Source organism: Agelaius tricolor, unplaced genomic scaffold (genome assembly GCF_023055355.1).
Source record: "Agelaius tricolor isolate 1412-34295 unplaced genomic scaffold, bAgeTri1.0.p SCAF_16, whole genome shotgun sequence".
NCBI lineage: Eukaryota > Metazoa > Chordata > Aves > Passeriformes > Icteridae > Agelaius > Agelaius tricolor.
This window is the reverse complement of record NW_027269276.1, coordinates 3,278,095-3,302,057: the sequence shown is the minus strand read 5'-3', so window position 1 is coordinate 3,302,057 and position 23,963 is coordinate 3,278,095. Positions and strand designations below refer to the sequence as shown.

At 44.4% G+C, this 23,963-nt stretch overlaps 1 protein-coding gene across 1 annotated transcript in view; it reads right to left on the bottom strand.

The window, feature by feature from the left end:
• ADAMTS17 (ADAM metallopeptidase with thrombospondin type 1 motif 17) overlaps positions 1-23,963 on the bottom strand; it is a 155,998-nt gene that overhangs the window by 100,709 nt on the left and 31,326 nt on the right. Inside the window, exon 7 of the mRNA XM_071441238.1 lies at positions 20,043-20,086. Within this exon, the coding sequence (XP_071297339.1) occupies positions 20,043-20,086 (44 nt within the window). The remainder of the gene's footprint in view (positions 1-20,042; positions 20,087-23,963) is intronic.

Below are 23,963 nucleotides of genomic sequence, written 5' to 3'. Positions count from 1 at the left end.
TGAAAAAGCTTGCTTTAAAAACGTTTTTGAAATCTATTTTTTCTATCAAACTATTTCCTAAGACTATAATTTTCCTTTGGACCAATACATTTGAGCATGAATTCCTCTCATCAGAATATCAACAGCAAATAAATTATTGATCTGCAAACATACTCCAGATCTTTAGTAAATCTAGCTGAACCATTAACATAAATGCAACATTTTTGTAAGCCAGTACAATGATCCACATAACTGATATGCAGAGAAAAACACACCTCTAACCAACAACAATAGTAGCACAATGCCTTGGTAGCTGCATTAACATAATTTATGTCTTCACTGGGATGAATGGAAACTGTTGTTTGCCTCTTAAATTTCCAGATTTTTATCTGAGCCTTTCAAGTCTGCAGAACTGGAATAAAAACTTCACGAATTCTGACACGTTTGTGAAAATCCTGGCGTGCCATGGTTCTACCAGGCTGGGAATAATATAAGAGGAAATGCTTTTATTTGGTAATTTTGCTTCTGGCCCTGTCTGTGAGACAGGTGTGTGCGTGTGAAAACAAAAAATAAGGAAGGAAGCTGAACTGGGATTTTTGTCTTTTATTTTTTAAGAAAACCCCACACTTCTCATGTGCCTCTGCAAATATACAGACAGTGACTTTCTCTGGGGGAAAAATGTCCTTATCTTTCAGATATGCTGTCAGCAATTACCACAAATCTATTTTTAATATATAAAAGAGGTCAAGCAGGAGCATCAGTGGAAGAGGGAAAGGAAAGCCAATTACTATTTTTACTATTACCAAGCACGAGGGTTTTTTCCTTTCTCTCCTGAGACATTACATAATTACAGCCCATAACTTCTGTGCTTGGGCTTGGACACACAGAGCTATCTGCACTTCCACAGCAAAGCCTGGGACACAGGCAACTGTGTAAACTCACATTTATCCAAAAACTTGTCATACATAAACAGTTTGCAGCTGTTGGCCTTCCTGCCAGCTCTGAGCCCTGCACCAGCAGTATCTCCAAGGGGAATGATCCCATCTCTCCCCCCAGCCCAGCAAGGCATGAGGACATTACACACTTGCCACATGGATGGCCAAAGCTGGGAGAAGACAAGTCCTGGTGTGGGGGTTCCCATTTTGTCCTACTCCAAACACCCAGGGCTCCCTCCTGATGGCTCTGGAGTATTCACTCAGCAAGTGGTTTGTCCAGGTACTCCAGCTTTCAACTCTCTAATGTCTTGTTTTCATTGCACTCCTAATACTTTAATCTCTTCTTTTGCCAAACACCTCTGGATACAGAACTTTTACTTGATTAAAACTTGGCTGGCTCTCCTCCTGCTCAATGTATTTGCTGTTGGGAAGGGAGCCAAACTCCCAGTCCTGAAGTCTGCTTGGCACAGACAGAGGCTCCCTGCACATCCACATGCTCAGAGCAAAGCTCCCATTCCCCATCATTACTGGTTTGGTGTTGAGCTGATGTTTTTCTCATCCTCCCATGATTTTCAATTTGTGCAGCTCACACATTGCCATCAATTACATTCCTGTAGCCTCTCTTAACATCCTACAGGAGTAAAATCAGGAAACCCTGAAGTGATTCATGCTCTGCCTTTCCACTCAATGGCAATGATATGTTTGACAGAGATGCCCTGCCTGTATTTACACATCAAGTCAGTCACCAAGGGAATCTTTCAGTGCTTGTGATACTTAAAATGAAAAATACTTCTCCCTTTCTATAAAGCCTACATAGAAAATGTTCCAAAATTTAAGAAACATTAAAGAAGAAACCCACTAAACTGCCTCCAAGATAGGTACTAACACTGTTCTACAGCTGAATAAACACAGGTCTCAAGAGCCAGCAGTATCCAGGTGAAAAAGAACTGTATCCATGGAAGGGCCCTCTCCAGCACATACAACACAGACAGGCTGAGGCTGTCACCACTGAGCCTCCAGGCCAAGTCTGGTTTATAGGGATCATCCAGAGGAGTGAACAGGGTGAGCTGTTCCTTCATTTATGAGAATGTCCTAATTCAAAACTGGACATGCAATCTTAGTGGCACAGATTAATTTGCCTTATTGCTGGATAGTCCTCCAAGATGCCAATTTCTGTTAATCTTGCAGTAACAACATGGTTTCCATTAGAGTTTAATATTCATGTATGGAAACTGTTTCCCTCAGCAATAATTTTCATTGTTATTGCATTTAACAAAAACCACACAGGAAACGACACGCTCATCATGAGCCACAAGTCCAGAAATTACAGTGCAACCATCCAGTGCATGAGACACAGCCACAGTCAGGTAGGAAAACAAGTTAGTAGTCACACCAGTGCAAGTCACATTATTTTGAACTCAATTCTTTATAGAGGAAGAGCTTCTGATGTCATGGACCAGCTGATGGAAGCCACCAGGACTCCTGAGAATCATGAGCACCAGATCCTGACTTTCTGTACCTGGGCAACTTGTTGCAAATGTGCCCATCAGCACAGAATCCTCTTCTCCTTGTGGAGAATATAGCCTGCCCTGAATTTCACCATGACCCCTGTAAAAACTCAGTTCACCGTGACCTGCAGGGATGCAGCACAACTTTCCCAGAACTCAGACAGCTGTCCTGTAGTACCCAATAAAATAACTTCTTCCTCTGAAAACACTGTCATTTCCAGTGTACACAACTGCTGTCAGAATCCCAAAAGCCCAGCAAGAAACATAAACAGCTGGAACACAAAGTGTAGGTACTTTCTGAATCTCCTGATTTTCATTACACTCACCCTGAAGGACTAACAGATCAAATCTTTCCCTGATATTCACAGTGCCAGCTGATGTTTCTGGAGCTCACAAGGATAAACTCCTCACAAGAACACAGGGTCCTCGTAGCACAAATGAGTGAAATGCTCAATACCTTTGGCAGGAGATAGCTTTCAGTTTATTAGGAATAACGAGATACTTGGCATTGAATATTGACACAACACCCAAGGGTCTGATGAGTGGCCCTGGATAACATTTCACAGGGCTCTAGCTGAACAAGCCAGATTCAACCACGTGCCTTACTCTTTATGGAAGGACTGTGATTCAGGCAGAAACACCCAAATTTTAGCCATGGCACCACTGCAGCTCAACAGAACTCAGTCAATTCTTTCATCCCACCCTGGAGCCCAGGCAGGAGTGCACTGCCCCATTTCCAAACAAATTACCTGACACCTAAACCAGCTGCCCTCCTCAGCACCTTCCTGATAAAAATACCTTTGTGAGGCCAGACCTCTTCGTGTCTGCAAACCTGCAGAGGCAGCAAGATTTAATCATCAGAGCTTAGAGAAGTGCTTTTGCTATCTTCCTTTTCTCTGTTTAATTACCCTGCAGGACAGCAATTAATGGAGCCTGTGGAATCCCCTCCCCAGCACGGCCAACCCTCAGCTTCACCTCTCAGTCTTTCTGCAGGGCTTTTCTGTTTCTTGGGAACCCACCTGAGGTTTTACAAGTTTAATGGATGAATCATTTATCTGCCCCTTTACCAACCTGCCCACACACAGACATTCCCCAAGATGGGAAGAGCTTTATTCCAATGTTGTTTGCACTGGATTTACACTCTGCTAATTCACTGATTTAGGCACAGGGGGCTGTCCAGACAGTAGAAGAGTTCCAGAGACTGAGACCTCTCCTAGTTTCAGGAATATCTGCCCTCACCCACACCAGCAAAAGCTGTTTCAGACACCAAATACAGTGAGACAAGACAGCTGAGAGATGTTCTAACACTTTTTTTTGGCTGAGAAAATCCCTTTAACCAAGGCCTACAAAAACATTATTCATGCTGCATTATAAGAGCAGACAACCCTTGGAAACCCTCAGAGGTTTGGCACGGGCATCTCTGAAACCACATTCCTTTCCAGTGCCATTCACCAGGATCAAACACAAATATTCACCACACTGGATTCAGAGAAAGCTGGGAACAAGCACCCTGCTCAGCCCCCTGGAGCAGATTCCCATCAGGGACACAGGTGCCACTGATCTTGCCTTGCAGCAAGGGAATGCACTAAAAGCCCACCTGAAGTTCTTTCCAGCTCTACTTTTCTAAGCTTTTATGATAAAACACCAGGATCTGAGACCTCAGCAAAGCAGGAGATAAAAGAAATTCCCTGTCTCTCTGACATCTGCTCTTTGTTCAGCGTGACATCCCCCGTGCCATTAATGGCTCCTCCCTTTCAGCAAACCATCACTCCCCTGGATGACAGCACATTAATAAATCCTCCCTTCCAAGGAGACATGAGGAGTGCCTTAATTAACTGGGGCAGAGGAAGCAGGGTATCATCTCCATGTTTACTCTGCTTTGATATGCTAACAGCCACATTCCAGAGAGCTTCTCCCCAACACTCCCCAGAGCCTGGGCTGCTGCTGAATGCAGATCTCAAACACAGCTCCTTCCTGCAATCCTGTTTCTCTAGTTAAATATGGAGTTTGGGACATTTAGTCCAAATCAGACCACCATTCCTGAATGCTGATTCCCAAATCCAGGCAGCTAATTCACCATCTGCTTACAGACATCACTGCCTGGTGCTGAAAGTCTCCATGCTCTCACACACACAGGGATTACACGGGCTGGATCACTCCAAGTAAGATATATTAGGACAGCTGTTGAGAGGAAAGGCAGGGGAAGAGCTGGCCAGGTGGATTTGAGAGAGGGATTCCAGTTGGGGATTGGACTGAGTGAGTTAACACACCGTGGTGGGAAGAATACAGAAGCCTGGCATAATTCAAATTTAGTGAAGAAGGCAGGAAGAGAAATGGGAAGAGATAAGGGAATGAGAAGAGACAGGGACAGAAAAGTAGCAAATGGAGATAATATGGGTTTTCCAGAAGGCTTCAGGAAACATGGCTTTGATCTCATAGGCAGCAGGGAGTCACTTCTGAGGGAGGCAGGGGTCAAGGAGGGCAGCAGATAAGATCAGAAAGGAAGATGAGCTCCCTGAGAATGTCTGTGTGTACTCACTGCTGGGGAAAAATGGAAAAATCTCCAGCCCTGGGTCAGAAGTCTCTGGCATCATGGGTTCACTTGAGGAATTACTGAACAAGTCTGAGGGCATGGAATTGCTCAGGCAGGGAGGTGTGGGCAAAATCTGGCACTGAGCATAAAGGAGGGACAGCTGCTGGACCTGGTATAGGAACAAGAGATGCAAATCAGAGAGATACAAGATAGTGAGAGAAAATGAGAGAGGCACAGGGGACAATGTTGTTCAGGGATATCTCACACCAGAAAAGAATCAGATCTGGCAGAAGGCAGCAGAGATCTGATGCTTTTGAAAGGTTGCAGGAACAGAGACTGAGTACTCAAAGAAAACATCACCAACAACAGTGAAACCAAGTGCATATCAGGATTTGGATCCTGGCCCTCCAAAGTCACCCCTGCCTGGGGATCAAAGGCATTTGGATTTGAACATCTTGTGTTGGACTCATGGTGCTCAGTGGAGGAACCTGCCAGTCCTTCCCACAAGCTGCTGTAGAGTTAAGCAGGACCTTCTCTTCCCACCTGCATGGAAACATCAGCATGACAATATGAAACAGGCAGGCAGCCCAGCAAGGCAGCAGCAGGACTCAGCACTGGATTCAGGGTTTGTGGAGCTGTGGGGGTAACAACTGTCTTTCACTGCAGTGGCTGCAGCACAGAGACACAGGATAGAAATGACTCCACATCTCTCACTTGCTGGACAGCTTGAGAAAAGGAGAGAGCTCCACCTGCTCCTGCTCTAAACAGCCTTTATGAATCTCTTCCTTCCCTTTCCCAGATGTTGTCAAATGTCAGTATTTCAGTATTTTCATTTCGGCCTGTGCTGTCTGGTGAGAGAGGCCTGAACTCAAGAATTGCATCAGTTGTCCCCTAAGCTGTATCTTTCAGGAAATAAATAACCCACTAAAAAAGAGAAAAATATAACTCTTCCTTTACCACCACTCTGCTACATGCCTGTCAGTCTGCCAACACCTGTCCTCAGGATGGATTCCCACCTGCAGGTTTCCATCTCCCAAGGAATGGAAAAGCAACCCTGGCACTGCCTGCCATAGCTGCAGCTCTGCAAACTGTGTAAGGTTCCAAAACCAGCCTTGGGGCTATTTTCATCTTCCTTTTTTCAGATAAGTTCTGTCGATTCCACTTTTGGACTTGTCAGTTTGTCCCTGCAACTCATCTGAGCCACCTGCTTCAACAGAGGGCCTGAATTCAGAGAGAAGGAAGAAAAATATCAAATCAGAGCTTTTAATGAGACTGCTGAACAGAATCATTAAAAGGAATGGAATTCCTTTTAATGATACTGTTAAAGCAGCAGGGATTCTGGAGCCTTTAAATTCCTCACTATCTCCCTTCCAGAATGAAGAGACAAGGTCAGACTTGGCAATAATTCAGAAAAAATATTTGGAGTCTCTGTACCAAACAGCATCTGCTTTAAGAGCAAACAGTCAGGGTGCAGAATTCAGCTCCAGTTTTCCCCTTCCTGTAGTTACAAACACTAAGAAACTCATGAAGCTTTGCAAATTAAATTCAAAGATTCTTTCAACAGTTCCAAGAGCTTTCCTGAGCCATGCCTATCTCACCCTGCAGTGGGGCTGGTCAAGGGTGGGCTCATGAGCAAGGATCAGTCCTGCAATGATTAAACAACATTAATGAACAATATTTCAGTGTCTGGAGAGTGTCAGCCCAGTCTCTGAGTGTTCTGGAGATGGCTGAACACCTGTGCTGCTGATGAATGGCATTCTTCCACAGCTCCCCATTAAATTGTTTCCATGTTCTTACAGAATGACTCAGCATTCGTTACTCTCAGAACCTGAATGAATCTACACTTTTGAAACACGTTCATCTTTAAAGTGTATTTTATTTTTAGGTGCTGTATGCATGTCAAAGCTGTTCTCCTGGCAACACCAGGTGAGCTGCAGGGAAGGCAGCAAATGGGATGATGCACAGTGATCCAACCCCAAACAGATCCTTTCCCAAATTGCTCCTGTGACACTTCTCATCTGCAGCTCCCACATCCTGACTTCCAGGGCTGCTGAAGCTCCTGGCTTCACACTGGTGAGCTGCCAGCCAGCACTGATAAACTTATTGAGAAATTCTTGATTCAGCCCTTCTTGTGTTAATTCTTTGCTGAGTGCTGATTTAACCTCACAGCCTGACAAACCCTAGTGCTGTGCCTGATAAGGGTAATGGGGTTGAGTTACTCTGTTAACTCAGAGCTTGGGTTGAAAAGCTGGTCCCCAGCACCTGCCCTCAGCAGCCCTGGCTGATACCTCTGCTGCCAGGGCTGGGGAGTGAGAATGATCCTTCCATGGCAGCAGGCAGTGCCATGGCTCTGCTCCTCTCCTCACACACCACCAACAGGCATCACATTTGTTCTGGTAGAGCAGAACAGCACCAAGGAAAGGGAGGTGAGAATAAAAAAAAAATTCCCTAAACTTTCTGCAAAGTTAATGGCCTAATTTCCTAGAGATTATCACTTCCACCTGGGGCTCCTGATGTAAACGTGGATGCTGCAATTTTTCCCTCACTGGCAGCATCAGAGGGAGATGGCTCCTTCCTCTGCTTAGCTTCCTAATTTTCAGAAAACTTCTGAAAGCCTAATATTTCTGAGCTCCATATCCTCAGGTTCAATTCCAACTGGCCAATGGGTTATAAAAATGTTAGAGAACAACCATCACTGGGGGAGACAGACATGAGCACAAAGCACACACAGGGCACAGACACACCCACCAAACCAGGGTAAAATATTTGGGTTACTGCTAACCCAAAGGGCCTCTCCTCTGGGTTCCCAAACAGAGCTGCCCATCCTGGCACCCACTGCCCAGGAGGGAATGACCCACAGGGTGGTTTATGCAGGCATGAACACATCCCAGCATCAGTCTGACTGAAGAGAAGCAATGGCTAATTTCAGAGGTAACATGGCTGGAGGTATTTTTAATATGTCCTGAATTTAGTTTTTTAAGTACCCCTTTCTCTAGATTGCTCAGAAATGAAATATCACCTTTAAAGCCACCAGGTACAGAGAAATTCTCACTCTGAAAAAGACCAGCCTGAGCTTTTCTCGCACTTCATAAAAAGAAATCTCTCATGTTCAAACTTGAGCTCCAGTGAAAGAAAACACAAGTTTGGATGAATACCACTGAGCTCCCTGCAATGACTGACAGCAGCCAGAGAGTCCTTGGTGCCTCACAGACACAAGTCAAGGCACAGTCCCAGTCCTGGGGCCTTATGAACTCAATTCAGAAGTGACAGCCCGGGAGGCTGACAGTGACAGCACTAAAGAAAATTGTCACAGGATCCTGCAGAGCCAGGGGACATTTTCATGCACATTGTGTTCATGTCACTGCTCCAGGGTTTTGTGCTGAAGTTCTTCCAACAGGGACAGAAGTGCCTCTTCTAGTCCCACGTGTTTCTAAATAAAACACCCCCAGGAAATGCAGGAGCTCCTCAATACCTGCCTGGGTGACACTGCCAGTGCTGAGCCAAGGCCCTGTATCCCTGACTGAGAATTCTGTGCTGAGTGTGCAGCACAGTTTGCAGGGTCTCCTCAGCTGGCAAACCCCAGTCAGGACTCCTGGGGGACTCTGCAGCAGGAACAGCTGCACTGCCCAGCTCGGCAGGTTGGGTATTTTTGAACCAGCCTGCCTGGGAGCCCAGTGGCAGTGGCCTCCTGGCAGCTGCCATATAATGAGAAGCATTTCCCAACAAAGCCACCTGATTAGGGATAACACAATCAGCTTCATGGCATCCCCACAGAACAAGCTGGATGTGTATTATAGCCTCTCTAACAGGACCAGCTATCAAAATCAGCACAGGCTTGATCAAAGTTTCACTGGAACCAACAAATTATAACCCCCAGCTTTGGAAAAGTGCTTCAAATAATTTCCTGGCTTCTTTTACTCAGTTTCCACCCCTAGGAGGTTGACTTTTGTCATTCTTCTTAGGTGCAAAGGCAGGAAGCTTTATTTACCTCCATGCTCAGATCATGCTGTGGCTCACAGACACCAGTGCATGGGTCCTGCACTTCTGCAAACCCCTCAGTGCTTTGAACAAAATCCTGGCTACAGCAGGCAAGAGCTGGGGGTCTTCATTGTGGAAAGGGCCAAATGCTCTCAGAATCCAGCCCTTTGCTCTGAGCCAGGAGCATCACACCCTGCACAGCTCCTCAGGTGACATCCAGGCATGCCAACATGAGAGGGCTGTGCCAGGAACCTCTGCCCCTCTCTTGGCTCCCCAGAGGGAGAAGGGAAATGGAAGATGCAGGTGAGACAGATAACCCATAGAAAGAAATCTGGGGCAAGTCAGAGAACATCATGGAAAAAGGAATCAGATAGCAGGAGGAAGAACATGAAACTGAAACATAATTATTGAACTCTGGTGAGGTAACAGACACTGCTGAAAGGAAGCAACAAAGTTTAGAACTTCAGCAGCCCTTAAGCAACATTTTTGTGCTGCAGGATCCCAGGATTCCCACAAGAAAGCATCTCTATTCAGATGCTGCTGAATGTGGTACAGGTCAGGCAGGAATCCCAGGGAAAACCATCTGGGAGGGCAGAGCAGCTCCAGTGAACAGTGCTGCCCCTCTGAAGTGAACAGACACTTGGAAGAGCCATCAAAGGGATTAGAAGGAGCACCAGCACTTCCCCAGGAGCCAGGTCAAGAGAGCTATAGCAGGAATTTCATCCACTCTTGGACCCAGACAAGACCAAGCTGGAGACAACATTTGCTCTCTGACTGACAGAGCCAGAAAAGCAAACAAACTGGAGCACACAAAAGAAACATGAGCATACAGGTTTCTTAAACAGAAATATAAAATATACATTCTAAATAGAAATCTAACTTCAGCCTCCTATTTTCCTGTCATTTCAAGAACAACAAAGTCTGATTAGACTGATGGACTCGTTTTCAATAAATAAAAACATCCACACAGAGTTTCCTAACTCACTGGCCGGTTTTCTTATAAATAACTGCAGTGTTTACACTGTTTGTCTGCTACAGCACAAATATTGCTGAACATGCTGGAGCTTGATGGATGATATTACTAAAACCAACAAGCAGATCCTCAGCAGAACATTCATGTGTACCCAGCAGCCCAGCTATGGCCAGGCAGAGCCTTAGTGCAAACAGCCCCACAAAAATGTATGACACAACCACACAAAACCAACAAATGCCTTCAACCTGCTGACTGCTCATCACCACCAAAGTAGGAATACAGGGCTAATTCCAAGCTAAGCAAACACAGAAATCCTTCACATTCTACAAATCATGCTGAAAGAGTACAGGAGGAGAAAGATATTTGATGGGTTGAGTCTGAGGGTTTTACTATTATTATTCTGATAAATTCAATGTATTTCTATCAACTGATCTAAAAGGTAAAAAGACTTGTCAAACTAATCCAGGCAAAACCCTTGCCGATTACAGGATTCTGAACCTGAAATTAATAAACCTATATAGCAGAACCTATGTGTTCAAATAAAATTCCAAGGAAATCCACTTCTGCTCAAGGGACAGTTTATACACAAATACACACACATATATGTATATACACCTGTCAGTTATAATTTGGCTAAAATTTCACCATCTATAGTCACCTTCCTATCTAAACTGGCAAGAACTTGATAAAGAAACCCCAGTATTTTCTGCAAGGAATATCTGATCAAATCTGTATGTGTAAAATTCAAAGTATTCTGCCATGCATTTAGAGACAGTAATTTATTTCCAGAATGTGCCTGTGCATTCTTGGGTCATCTCAAAATTTCATCACCTTCCCCACAGCACCTGCCATTAATATTTCCAGCCATGGAATGACCTTGTAGTGGATCACAGCTGGCTGGTGCACACTCTCTACTGAATTTGCAGCACACTGGTAAACACAGGGAACATTTTCAGTGTCTGCTAAACACAGGCAAGATTTTCAGTGCTGCAAAGTACTGTTAGATACCCAATTCCTATTTGCATTACATGGAGCACAATCCCAGCTGAAAAGCTTGCAGCTTGTGCTGAGGCAGTAGGAGAATTGTTAAATAAACCCAACAACATTCCAAGGATTTAAAGTGACTTTCAGTCTACTCAATGCACTTGGTGCAGCAAAATCCTGCCAGGACCAGACACCCTGCAAAATGGGTTAGGTATAATACGAGGTCATGTTACCAGATGATTAACCAAAGCTGGGAAAAAACCAATTCAAATGAAAAAAAAAATCAGCACAGATCAAACTCCTTTCTTGGGGAAGGGGAGGGAAAGTTTTATGCACACTTCCCACTGTGGTTTTCTTGGTTATCAACGGTAAAATCTCATCTCTACGTTATTTAAAACTTGCTCTCAAAATTGCATTTCACCTTGCCAGCTGCAAAACAAAAGAAATGTAAAAGTACAGTAGGCAACTGTCCTTCATTTCCTTCCTTTACTCTTACATATCCTGTGTGCAACTGGAATGCTTCTATTTGATTATCCAGTGGAGCAAATGCTACAATGAATGCAATCATGCCTTATTACCCTGTATGTCTGCAGCCTATTGCACAGCTATGTACAGATGTTTTTACACAAGCTTGGTTTTCTAGCTACAGGGTCTATAAAACAATAGGAACTATCTGAAATGTTTTCAAGCCAGCAAAGGATAAAGGCACTGTAAAGCAGTCAACTGGATAGAAGCCATCTAAGTCTGACAGGAGAAGAAAAACCTCTGAGGTTTCTCCATTAGAAACGCGTCAGCTTTCTGGAAGTGCTGCAGTCTGCAGCAAACTGACCAGGAATGTGTAAACACAGGGGAAAACAAGGACCCAGGCAGTGGAAGGAAGGAACACAAACCTCTGGCCTGTTGAAGGGCTTAACCACTATTTCACAAACCTGAAGAACTTGCTGGAGCCCAAGGAAGTGGAGCTGCCTCTGGGAGCCTTGCACCATGGGGATCACAGCTCTGATCTCTTTGGTACAGAGCTTGGGATTTTAGTGAGGAAAGGCCCTGTTTACAAATTCATTTCCTTCTCCTCTCAATGCATTCTTTTTTTACCAATAAAATACAGTGCAAAAAGCCCTGAATGTGTTGTTTCATGGTCTGTCAGGGAGGCACCAGGAATTAACGGGTACGGCGCCGGGCTGGAAATGGGGATGTGCAAAATCATTCTATGTTCTTGGATGAGAACCAGGGAGAAATGGGTTTTATGAGTCTCATTTTCCCCTGTCCACCTGGCCTGAAGCGTGTCATAGCAGAAAATTCTGCTTTCTGCTGCAGAGAGCCTGGGGTTGGCATTCCCAGCCCAGAGGGGTTATTTATAGAGCACTGACAGCAGGTCTGACACTGTGGAAAAGAAATACTATTTATCTTTCCACAACCTTTTATAACAAAAGGGGAAGTAAGAAGCAGAGTGAGCTATGAAAGCAGAATTGATGATTTTATTTGTTTTATGATCATTCTGGTGAGAATCCCCCAGAGAAACAAACCCTTAGCAAGGGGAAGTGATGGAGCTGCAGAGTGAAGCAGTGCAGCAAGCATGGCAAATCTCCATTTACATGGATGAGGCAAGAGACAAGAGCAGAAATACTACAAACCCCAAAAGACACAAATGCTCTGTCCACAGACCAAATATAATGAGCTTGTTCTGCTCGTGTCTGCCTCAAAGGCTTCTCAGCCTCACACACACAGTAGCCAGGAGCAGTTCCAGAGCTTTTCCTGACAGTTGTTTGGCAGAGTGGGCTTAGCTGGACATTATTTAGGCTCCTGCTTCTCTGTTTGCAAACACAATGACCCCTTTCTGAGATAAACAGCAGAGATTTCTTTAAATCATCATTAAATGCTGCTTAGCCATAAGCAAAGCCTTGGTTCTCAAGCAGTGTCCCACAAATCATCTCTAATTTAGAAAACAATTGAGGCACAAAGATGTCTAGGAAATAATGCTATAATTCAGAAGTTCTAGCATAGTATATTCAGGAGAACCAAAACCCTAAGACCTGCCTGTCACACAAAATGAAATATTAAAATATTACACTTCTGATTGTTTTTTCTCCATGCCAGCATGAAAATGTACTGAATTGATTCTGAAGGACACTATCCTGTAAATTCACTGGGAATTGTTAGTTCAAACAGTCCTAACAAGCCTTTTCCCCCAGAGTGATTGCATGTCAAAGCCCCAGACATAGCAAGAGGGTGAGGGGTAAAGAGATGGGGAAAGGAACATCACAGGCAGGTATCTGCCCTTTAAGCTATGAGACCAAAATTCCCAGGTGCTTTGTGTACATGTCTACATAATTTCACACAGACAGAAATGGCCCTGGAGTGGAATGCAGGACGTGTTTGCACCTGCACCAGTCAAGCTGCACAATGCTTTAGCACATAAAGTGATTTATGAGATGGAGTTGAAATCAAAGAATAAAGCCAGAGTATCAGAAAAAATACCAACAAAGTCATGGCAAATATTTTCCCTTGTGACTTACTCCTTTCAATAAAGGCAGCAGACAGAAGCTTAGTTACCCACCAGTGAGACTCCAGGCTGGGATTTGGGCTGGAGTCCTGGATTCCTGAGGGGAAAGAACCATAGTTCTGGTAGCCACTGAATTTTGTGAAGAAAGCCAGGCTGGATGGGACTGGAGCAACCTGGTCTACTGGAAAACATCTCATGGCAGAGGGTTGGAATGAGCTGGGCTTTGATGGTCCCAAATCATTCCAGAATTCTATGATAATTCTATCAAGATGCATTTCATTCAAACAGGAATCAGTACCACCCTGTATAATGCTGAGGTGTGATGGCCTGGAGAATATTTACTCAATAATATGTTGCCTAATAAAGCACTATGGGTCCTTTCCACAGCATTTTGGACAGTTGCTCACTTGCATTTATCAAAACACATCCCTATGAACCATTAATAAAACCATGGGAGAAGGCAAAGCTTTCAAGCTAAAATCAGCCTAAACATCCAGCACCAGCTTTGGGGTGAGGCACAACAAAGACAAAAGCTCTGTGCAAGTCAGAAGGTCAGGAGGGAGCAATGAACAAGAAAAGCCAGATTTAGGATGAGCAGAGACAAGCTAACAAACTAAAGCAGGAGGGGAAGTTGATGGGAAGATTTTGGACATGCTGCCCTACATCTGACAATGACTGTGAACATATTTCAGAAACCAGCTTAAACATCTATGAGCATTAATTCCCAATAGCAGTTTGAGGGAGGACATGAAAGGCCAGGTACAGAGCAGGAAGTGTGTTATTCCTCCCTGCTGACAGTGTTTAGCTCCAGCTCCCTGAGAACAAGCTTCAAACACACACCACACTGCGAGGCCACTGTTTTATCTGCTGGGATGAGTGAGCATGACAGACAGATAAATAATGGGAAAATAAAAGGGCCTGAAACACATTTTGGGGCTGCAAAAGGAAAATGATGTATTGAGGAGAACTAATGAGGAACTGCTGGAGGTTTATGAAGACTGAAGTGGAGTAAACGTAGGGAAATTCCGTGACCTCGGTGGGCACGTCCTGAGGTCTGAGTGATGGAAACCAGACCCTGCAGGGCCCCTGGGAACAGCAGCTCTGCCTGCCCAGGCCCAGCTGAACAAAGGCAACACGAAGGAACAGAACTGAGAAGAGCTCCTATGAGCCCTGAACTAACCCCAAAGAGAAACAGGGTAAAAGGAAAGGGAAGGGAGTTAATCACGAGAGCAACTGAGGCTCTGCGAGATCTCCGAGCTGGGAACTGGAAATACATGGAAGAGGGAAAAATGAGAAATGTACTGAAAACCTGTAACTAATCCTCTCCCCACTAAACACTTGCATTTGTTTTAATTACCCAAGTTATTTCCTTCACCCAAGACATGAAACTGAGAGAAAATTTTAAAAGCTGAGATAACTGTGAGTTGATAGCACTCACAGATTGATAAATTCCCAAAGAGAAGAGTGATCATATTTTCTACAAAAACTCCTTGCAGCAGGACAATATGAGCTCCCAGCTAAGGACAGTAACTTTTTCAGCCAAGGAGATCAAGAATCCACCAGCGCCCTCAGTACATGGAATAAATAAAGACAAACTTAAACAAGACTACTGAGCTGCAAAACAAACCCAAAGGCAAATAAAATTCAAATGCTCTATTTTTCCTAACAACAAAAGCAGAATGTAAGATGATATCGGGAGGGTTGCATGTCTCAGGCAACATCTAAGAACAAGACCAGGATCCTGACCCCAATGAAGCCACCCCCAAGATTCTGAGGCTGGTGTAAGCAGGATTCTCCTCTGGGCTTTAGTGCACAGTGAGGCAGCCTGGCTGAAGCCACATCCCAAAACAAGAAAAGGAAAAGCACAGACAGGACACTGAGTGAGGCAGAGCAAGGGTTACAGCAGCAGGAATTCCCAATTACCTGAGTGGCTGTGCTTATCCCAGGGCTCTGTTGAGATTTATGCAATCTCATATTACACATGCTTGGCACAGGAATTTTTAGTGGGAATTTGGGAGAGGAGGGATTGCTAGCTGGTGAAGAGAAACTGGAAGGCTGTGGTGGGTAGGGTGGGTAGTGATGAATATGCCCAATAGCACAGTTCAGCACTGTCTGGCTTGTGCAGCCCAGCATTTATTCCCTAGCAACCAAAAGGCAAGGGAAAAACTCTCCCACTGCACTGGACCACAGCTCCCTATGGTTTCCTAAAGCCAGCAGCCTGACTCCACTGTCCTGCAGAGCCACAAATGACAGAAATTTGCAGTGCTGTGAGGTCCCTTTCTTTCCCTAACACCAAATCAAGTTGACAGTGTTTTTTTAAGAGACATTTTAACCTCCAGTGGGCTCATTTTAATGCATTAAGCTGGGTTTGGGTTTGGTCTGAAGGACAGTCCCAGCAAGGCTTTTGCTAAAGCCAGGCACTGCTGCTCTAATGAATTGTTTTAAGCAGCAGGTATTTCTATTTATTCTGGCATCAAATAAAAACCCGCCCTGGAATATACAGAAACATTCAACATGAACCACTATGGAAAATGTTTTTAATGTGAGAATTCCTTTTCCACTCAGAGCAAACCAGCTAGTCTTTTCCCTTTCCTTGGGGATGAATTCTCTGTTGTGACACTGGCAGGGCACTGGAATCAATACAACCTAGGGAGGAAGATGTAAATGAACAGTACAGGCAGGATAACCAGAATTGTCTCCTGCTGTGGACAGGCCAGCCAGAGGTGGCAAACGGCCAAGGAAAAGATAAAAATGTGCAGTCCCTTATTCAGGTGTTTTACATGGAATAAAAAAGCCTACTTGGAGACACAGACCACAGATCCTCTTTTGCCAAACCTGGGCATATTTTGAAATACTTTACTGCAATAAACAGCCAGGAGATGGGAATGTTTTTCTCCAAACACTGATTCACTTGTGGAAAGAGTCTGGAAAACTATGTTCCTCAATCACCTCTACTCTGTGCTTGGTTTTCTCCAGGCAGCTATTCCTCCAGCTCAGCCTGCCCCTCTGCAGTACACACACTTACTCTGCTTTCTTTTCCCCAACATCAGGCCACAGAGGAGCACATGTGACTGCAGCAGAGGTAAAGTCATTTTTAACCAGGGCAATTTAAGGATATTTAAGACACATTCTCATTTTCCATTTCCCAATTCCTCACTGCCCCCAGTTTTATTATTAGCTGAATACAGGGAAGCTTCAGCCTGGATCTGGGGTAACATGTACACTGAGGAATGAAGGCCAAGCTTTGCCTTGAAATATGCAGGATCATTCCTAACTAACCGTAAAGCTGCTTATTTGGCACTGGCAGTGGAAATATTGAACGAAAGGGGCATTCTCAATCTGCTTATGTCACAGAAAGGTTGGATCCTGATAGTGTGCAAGGCTCCAAGCTGCAGCCTGATATTAATAGCAAGACATTAAACTGGCAATTTGGCTGGCTGGGAGCAGCTCTGCTGGAACACAGATTTTTCTGCAGGAAACGGCAGCTCAGGGTGAGGGATGAGCCCAAAGCAGACTCGGGAATTTTGGCTGGTGTGTGACAAGGCTGTGTCACACAAAGAGAACCTTCCTGATCCTGAGGAGTGGATCCCACAGCAGAGGCTGTTGAAACACCACTGTTCCACACGGGAATATTGTTTTCCTTCTGTCCACCTCCTCTGGAATGCACCCATTCCCAGGCCTACCTTACCCAACCAAGTAGGGCAATGAGCATTAACAAACAATTCCTCACACAAACGTGGTTCTGTTCCATGGTGCAGACAGTGGAGTATCACCCCAAGACACACCTACACATTTTCCCCATTTTTGAGCTTGTTTCTGCCATTATGTAACCCTCCACACTACCCTGGCAGCTGGGCCAAGAAAATTTGAACCAAGTCCCCAGAGCAACTGGTTTCAGTGAGGGGCCCCTGCCAGAATACAAATACAAACCTCCTGCTGCTGCTTTCTCGCTGTGTCTGCATGGCAGGCAAAGATTCCAGACAGGTTTTTCAATATGGATCTTTCAGAGCACAAATGAACACCTCTTATGAGGCATTTAGACTTCATAATCCCACTTTCCAACAACAGCTGGGCCTCAAGGCTTCTGCCAGGCTAAGTTCTTATTTATCACAATGTAAAGAAAATCAAGGCATTGTCACTGAAAATAACATTACATATAGCACTCTGAGTCCTCTTATTTCAGGACATATAATCCAACAGATTTCTTAGAGTCTCTTGAACATGACTAAGCAACATTAGATTCTGGACTTGTACTACATCACACCCCCAAGAACCCCACACTCTTTACAGGAGACCTCCCTAAGCCATGCAATCTCCTGTAGCTTTGCACTCAAAATCCTCATTTCACAGAGGTAGGCAGAAGCATTCAGAATGCAAGTGACTTGCCAAATGTCACAAAATGAGCCAGTGCCAGAGCTGGGAATAGAAATCAGGAGTCTAAAAGTCCAGATTCTCTGCCTTATATAGAACAGCAGTCTCCTGGTTTAGGAGCACTCACTGCATTTACAGCATGGCAGCATTGGCATTGCAAGGGGCAACCTCAGGCATAAGCAGGTGTAAAAACACACATGCACCTGCTGAGATGTTCTTCTTCTGTTCAGTGTAAAGCAAGAAATGAAAGCAAGCTGCTGTTGTAGAGAACTTTGGGGATAACCACTAAGACCAAATGCCATGTCACTCTCTGGACTCACTTCTGGCTCCCACAGGCAGCCCTGCTGATTTGGAGAGGGATATCTGGGAGCTGGAGTGAGAAACAGGAATCTGGCAACAGCAGAGATGGCTGAATCTCCAAGATAAACCTTCCTAAGCCAGCATGGAGGATCAATGGGCATCCACCTGTCTCAGCTGTCACAGTCATATTAACCCAAGTCAAGGTCATGTTACACTGCTGCTCATGTCACCCAGGTGTGTGCACATGGCATGGAAACCTGGCTATTAAAAACCTATTTATCTACAATTGACACCTGCTTTTCCCAATCCTGACAAAAGAGGACAACCAGAGAATCTCTTGCATGGTTAAAATTTAGTACTACCAACACTAACCACTTTCTCAAACCAGCTGCATGTCACCAAAGAACATTCATTAATTTATTCTTCCTCTGCCATGAAAAAATGCAAACGGCACAACAAGGCCAAATGGAGCACAGAAAATGCATAAGTGAAGATGTAAGTGCTTTGCTGCCACATAATCAAACTGGCAGAGGAGAAGGTAGGAAAAGCAGGACTGAAGAGAGCAAAGAGGCCAGACTGGTTTTGTCCCAGGGATATTCACTCTCTAAATATCTTGGAAAACTGTGCTGGAAAGAGTAACAAGCGAGTTTAATCTTCATTGCTGTGATCTACTACTTTCTCCACTGCAGCCACAGTCTGCAGCAAGTTGCAGCACAAGAAATAACTTGGGTATTGTAAGAACAGAAAAGAAGTCATAAAAATATTTCCTTAGTCATGCTGTCTCTGGTAATATAATTCCCTGAATAGAGATCTTCAACAATACTCTCTTTAAATATGGAAAGAGCTCTGACTTTAGTCAGCATGTGTCTTCCATCAGCTTCTCTCTTTTTTTTTTTAACTTCTTTATTGTATCTTACCACAGCCACCTCCAGGTGCAGGCACACAGTGTAAAAACCTTCCTCAGTGGAAGTGTGTTTTCCATTGGACACAGAATAAACACATTGTGAGGGATTCCAAATGGAAAAAACTTGGACACAGAGGCCAGTCCTTGCTCATGGCTATGTATCTTCCAGCTCTGTATTTCCTCCTTTCACCTAATCCCCACACCAGGGAGGGAAGGAGCTGCATTCCAAGATGAGCCTTCCACAGGGCTCCTGCTGAAGGCACTTCCCTCCCTGCCCTGCATCACCCATTGTCCATAACCCCTGCAAGTGTCTCCCTGAACACTGGAGTGTAAGAACAGCTGAAAATTGGGATCATCCCAAGTTTATACATAATGGAGGACGAGGGGCCACCTGACTTTGAGGCAAGTCTAAAAAAATTCATGCTATCATCACAGAGAGGATGTTGAGCTGTGCCTCCTAACACTGCTGCCACTGTGGGGATTAAAAAAAACAAACCAGGAGAACACTGTGAAGGTTACTGCTACCTGAGTGAAATAAATAAACAAAGTATTTAATGTGTGGGATGTAAGGACCCTGTGTATGCAGGCTTTGGATACAAGTAAAGGCAGTTAGGAAGTAGGAGGAGCAGGAGGCTGAAAAGAAGATTTAACTTGGCTTTCCCACAATGAGGTATTCTTCTCCAGTGTCTGAGTGCCAGCTTGATCTGGGAATGTCACACAGGTTCTTACAATGGGAAATACACTCCTTAGCTAGCAAATTCTTGTTTGAGGTGAGAGAATTGAAAGGAACATTATACAAACACACCAAGAGGCAGTTTCTTCTGCATCCACTCCAAAGAAGTAGAAATACTCAAGAGTGACTCCTGAACCCAGAGACCTCCAGGGCTTAGGAGGGGTTAAAATTTAATGGCTTATTTATAGCTCATACCCTGCTCAGCTAATCCATATCTGCATCACAGAGGTACACAGAACAGCAAAACCAACATGACAGCAAACCAAGGAGTGAAAGATTGCCCAGAACACTCTCTTAGCACAGAGGTGCCTATCAAAATCCCCTCCCCTGCCTCTTGCACTTACCCACAGTGTCACAAGGCTCGTCTTTGTGCACGCAGAAATCTGTCCTAGAAAGAAAAACAGAACAGAAGTGAAATGTATCCTGTGCCTCCAGAGCAGGGAGAAGCAATGGTGCATGACTCACACATCATGGGTGTTGAGGTCTGGGGATTTTGTAAGGCTGCTGTGCAGTGTACACGATGACAACAGAGATAGCAGCCCTGATTGCTGCTGAGATTACAGACAATTATGTGAATCAGCCACATATACCACAGTCCCACCATCAGACTTGAAAGTCAGCACCTAAAAAAGTCCTGCCTCAGTCTGTGATGTCACATTTATTCCACAACTGGATTAAAACTGAAGCTCCTTCCACAAGAGAATTCATACAATAAGGAGCAGACACCCTGTGATGCACCCTAAAAGGCAGTGGGAGTAGGAGATGTGTGAAGGCACAGAACTAATAATATGTACCCAAAAATCCTCAATTCTTCACTAGAATAGAAAAGAACATGAAAAAAGGAGGACTAAACAGAGAAAGACAGATGTTGACACAGAAGAAGAAAGAGAATTTCAGGATTTTCCTGGTAATGGGTAAATTGGCTTCAGCTAATTATTACACTCAGATTTGCCATGTTACGGTTTGAATCCAACACAGAGAGGTTCAAGAGATTCCATTTGTTCCCCACATCTCATCAAGGCAGGAGAAGATACTACAGATGCCAGTGGCACCCACAAATCAGCCAGGGATCCATGGATGTTTCTGTATTAAATAAGAATAAAAGCCTTGAAGCTCACCACCAAAGCACTTACACTTCATGTGAGAATATTTTGTACATGAGGTTCCTCATGACAGAAAAACAAGTGTGTGTGGGGAAAAGTATTTTATACCTAAATTATTAGCTTGACTACATTTCAAGAAGCACTTAGACCTAAACTTTTAGGAGGTCTCTTCACCAGGGCTGCTTTGGTGTGCAATCCACAATAAAGAGGAGCTGCAGAGAAACATCACATGTGCTAAAACATTTCAGAAGTTCTTTAACCCAAGGGAAGCTGAGGAACTGTTGTCTCTATCACCTTGGCTTTCCTCACCCTGGGAGGAGGCAAGAGAATCCCACTGGTACATTTGCAGTGTGCCATTTGAAATGCCTGGGTCCCCTTGGGGTTTGGAGTGTAAGAGTTTGGCAGAAGGAAGATCGAAAATACTTTGAGAAAGATAAATACTTAGAAAAAGAAAATACTTAGAAGAAATATAAAAATAGATAAATATTAAAAGCGCTCTTTCCTTGAAGAAAGTTATGAAACTAGGGTTTATAGGAAAAGGGATTTAAGGCCCAGGACTGTGGCTGATGAATCCAGACCCTCCACACCAAACTCCTTTGAAAGCCACAAATCAAGCTGTCAAGGGCTTGGAAGGAGAGCACAAACAGCCATTCCCAGCCCTTGTTCAGCACACATTGAAAACCAACCACGCTTCAGTGCAGAAAAACCATAACAACCATCAAAGTGTTAAAAAAATCAGACAGAAACCAACCAAAAATCGGAAGCTACGACCACACACCGGCCCCAGCTTTCATTTTTCACTGCAGCCTGTGTCTCAACACCTTGGCATTGCAGCCTTCCCAAGGAAGACTAATGACGGTCTCCTGACGGAGCTGGCACCAGCGCGCCTGCTCGGCTTCCCAGAGCCAGCTTGACAGAGGTTTATTTAAGGACTTATTATGTTATATAAACTGCTAAATCAAACAGATGCTTTTCTTGTGACAACAGATAGCTCAACTATTAGTGGATGGCAGGAGGCCACAGCTAGAAAAGCCTCTCTCTCTCTCCAGAGCCTGTCCAGCCCTGCGAATAATGCACAGAATTTCTGCTCCTCATACTGCCCCACACCAAAAGGTGTCTGGCACTTCCTGGCAGCTCCACAGAGGAATTACCACCATGCTAGTAAATAAGGGGTCAGTAAATGATCCAGCACAACTTGCAGGCTCTCCTACAGAGGTAGAACAACCCTTGTGTGTGAAGGGAGTGCTGTGGTGCTGTTTGGTCAGGGAAAGGCTTGAAGCACATCAGCAGCAGAACTGGACATCACTGGAAATTCAAGTATGAAACATGCTCAGCCCATCCTTAAAACTGTCATAAACACAAGACCAAGAGACTCCATCTTCTGTTCAAATACATGTACAAAAATGCCAGGATTTAAACCATCTGGACCATTGCAAATACTTTAGCCCAAAACTCTGTGGCCAAACAGAAAAGCACATCCAGACCTTTAGTTACAAACCAACTTGGTGGGTCTCAGTCTTCTTCCAAAGACAAGGGCACACCTCATCACAAAGCCCATTACTGAAACTCCTACAGTCCTTCCCTGGCAGCCAGGGGGAGAACACTGCATGGAAAGGTGTTAAGAATGATCTGTCTCACCTGTGGCTCAGTCACACCAGTGATTTAAATGGCTCCATCCTGGCACCTGACACTGATCTGCTTTTAAAAAGGTTTCACTGGCAGGCATCTCTCTGGCACATTTTTGAGCTCAACTGCATGGGTAATTTTGAAGTGAGAGCTTGACATGACTGATACTATAATGATGCTCAACAATGCAGGAAAGGTATTTTAATATTTATTGCACGTGCAAAGGTCTCCTACCACAGAGACACAGTCCTGTTAGCAGAATTTTTTACAGAGCTGTGTTGAAATAAAACTCTTACTGCAGGAGCTGCAGTTCAAGTCCAACATCTGACCTTATCACACGAGATCTTGGATAATACATTGAAATCACAGCTCAAGCTGTGAACCAGTTTTACTCTTCACTTTTAGCCATTGACTGAATCAAGCAGGACATGAATTTTCATCCTGTGACCTGTGAAATTCTCAGTCCTTATCATGTGTGGTACCCAGCAGAGGTTTCCATTAGCAGAGTACAACAATTCTCAAAAAAAAATGACAACAAGTTCATCGTTTTGTTCAATAAAAATAGCTAGAAGAGCTCAGAACTCCTCCTACAGTCACTCTTCCATCTGGCTCCCACCAACTGGAAAAAAATACCTAACTGTGCTAAGCTGAACTCTGCAATTCAAGTCCTTCCTGTGAGAAAGAAGGACAGAAGTTGAACTGTGCAACAGGAATAAGAAGCATTCTGTTAAGTGGCCATTCCCAGCATCCTTCAAAGGACATCTTTCGACCAGTCTAACCCTGCAGGGTCATAAAGCTAAAGGACACAGGAAACTGGTACAGTCCAGAACCTGCCAAAATAAACTTTCCACATCCATAGGTACATTCAGCAGCACTATGTGCCCAGTTTCCTCCATGCACAGTGAATTCCTCCATTTGCCCATTTAATGGGAAGGCAAAGAGCTGGAGAAGTGTGGAAGGGAGGACCAGGCTGCAAATGGAACAACTACACCACTGTGTCAGGAAAAAACAAGTCTTTGCTTAAAGACAGCTCTGAATTCTGTTCCTGTCAGTGCTGGGACGTTCTTTGCTCTGCTATCACATCACCTTCAGTCTAATAGCTGACCCAAACACCTCCAGCCAGGAGCTGGGATAACACCAGTGCGCCTGAAGATTTCCCAGGGAATGCAAGAGACAGATCAAGAGAGGGAATGTGTTTCAAATGATACATGCTTCTAAAAATCACTAAGACACAGATTCTGCAGACAGAAGTTATTCTTGTCAGCTGCCTGTTAAAATATGAAGTACACTATCCAAAGATGCCAGAGACTTGAATTTCTGCAAGTTCAAAACCAGAATCTGAATGAGGAAAGTCTGATGGCTATAGAGACCACAACACTATATTCAGCTGTGGCAGATTATTCCCACTGTCTCACTTATTTACTGAGCTGGACAATGCATCTTATTTCATGAGCACAGTGTGTGTGTCCCTTACCTGGAACTCAGGTGGACACCATTAAAATCCAACAAGAGGAATATTTGCCACCTACATAATCT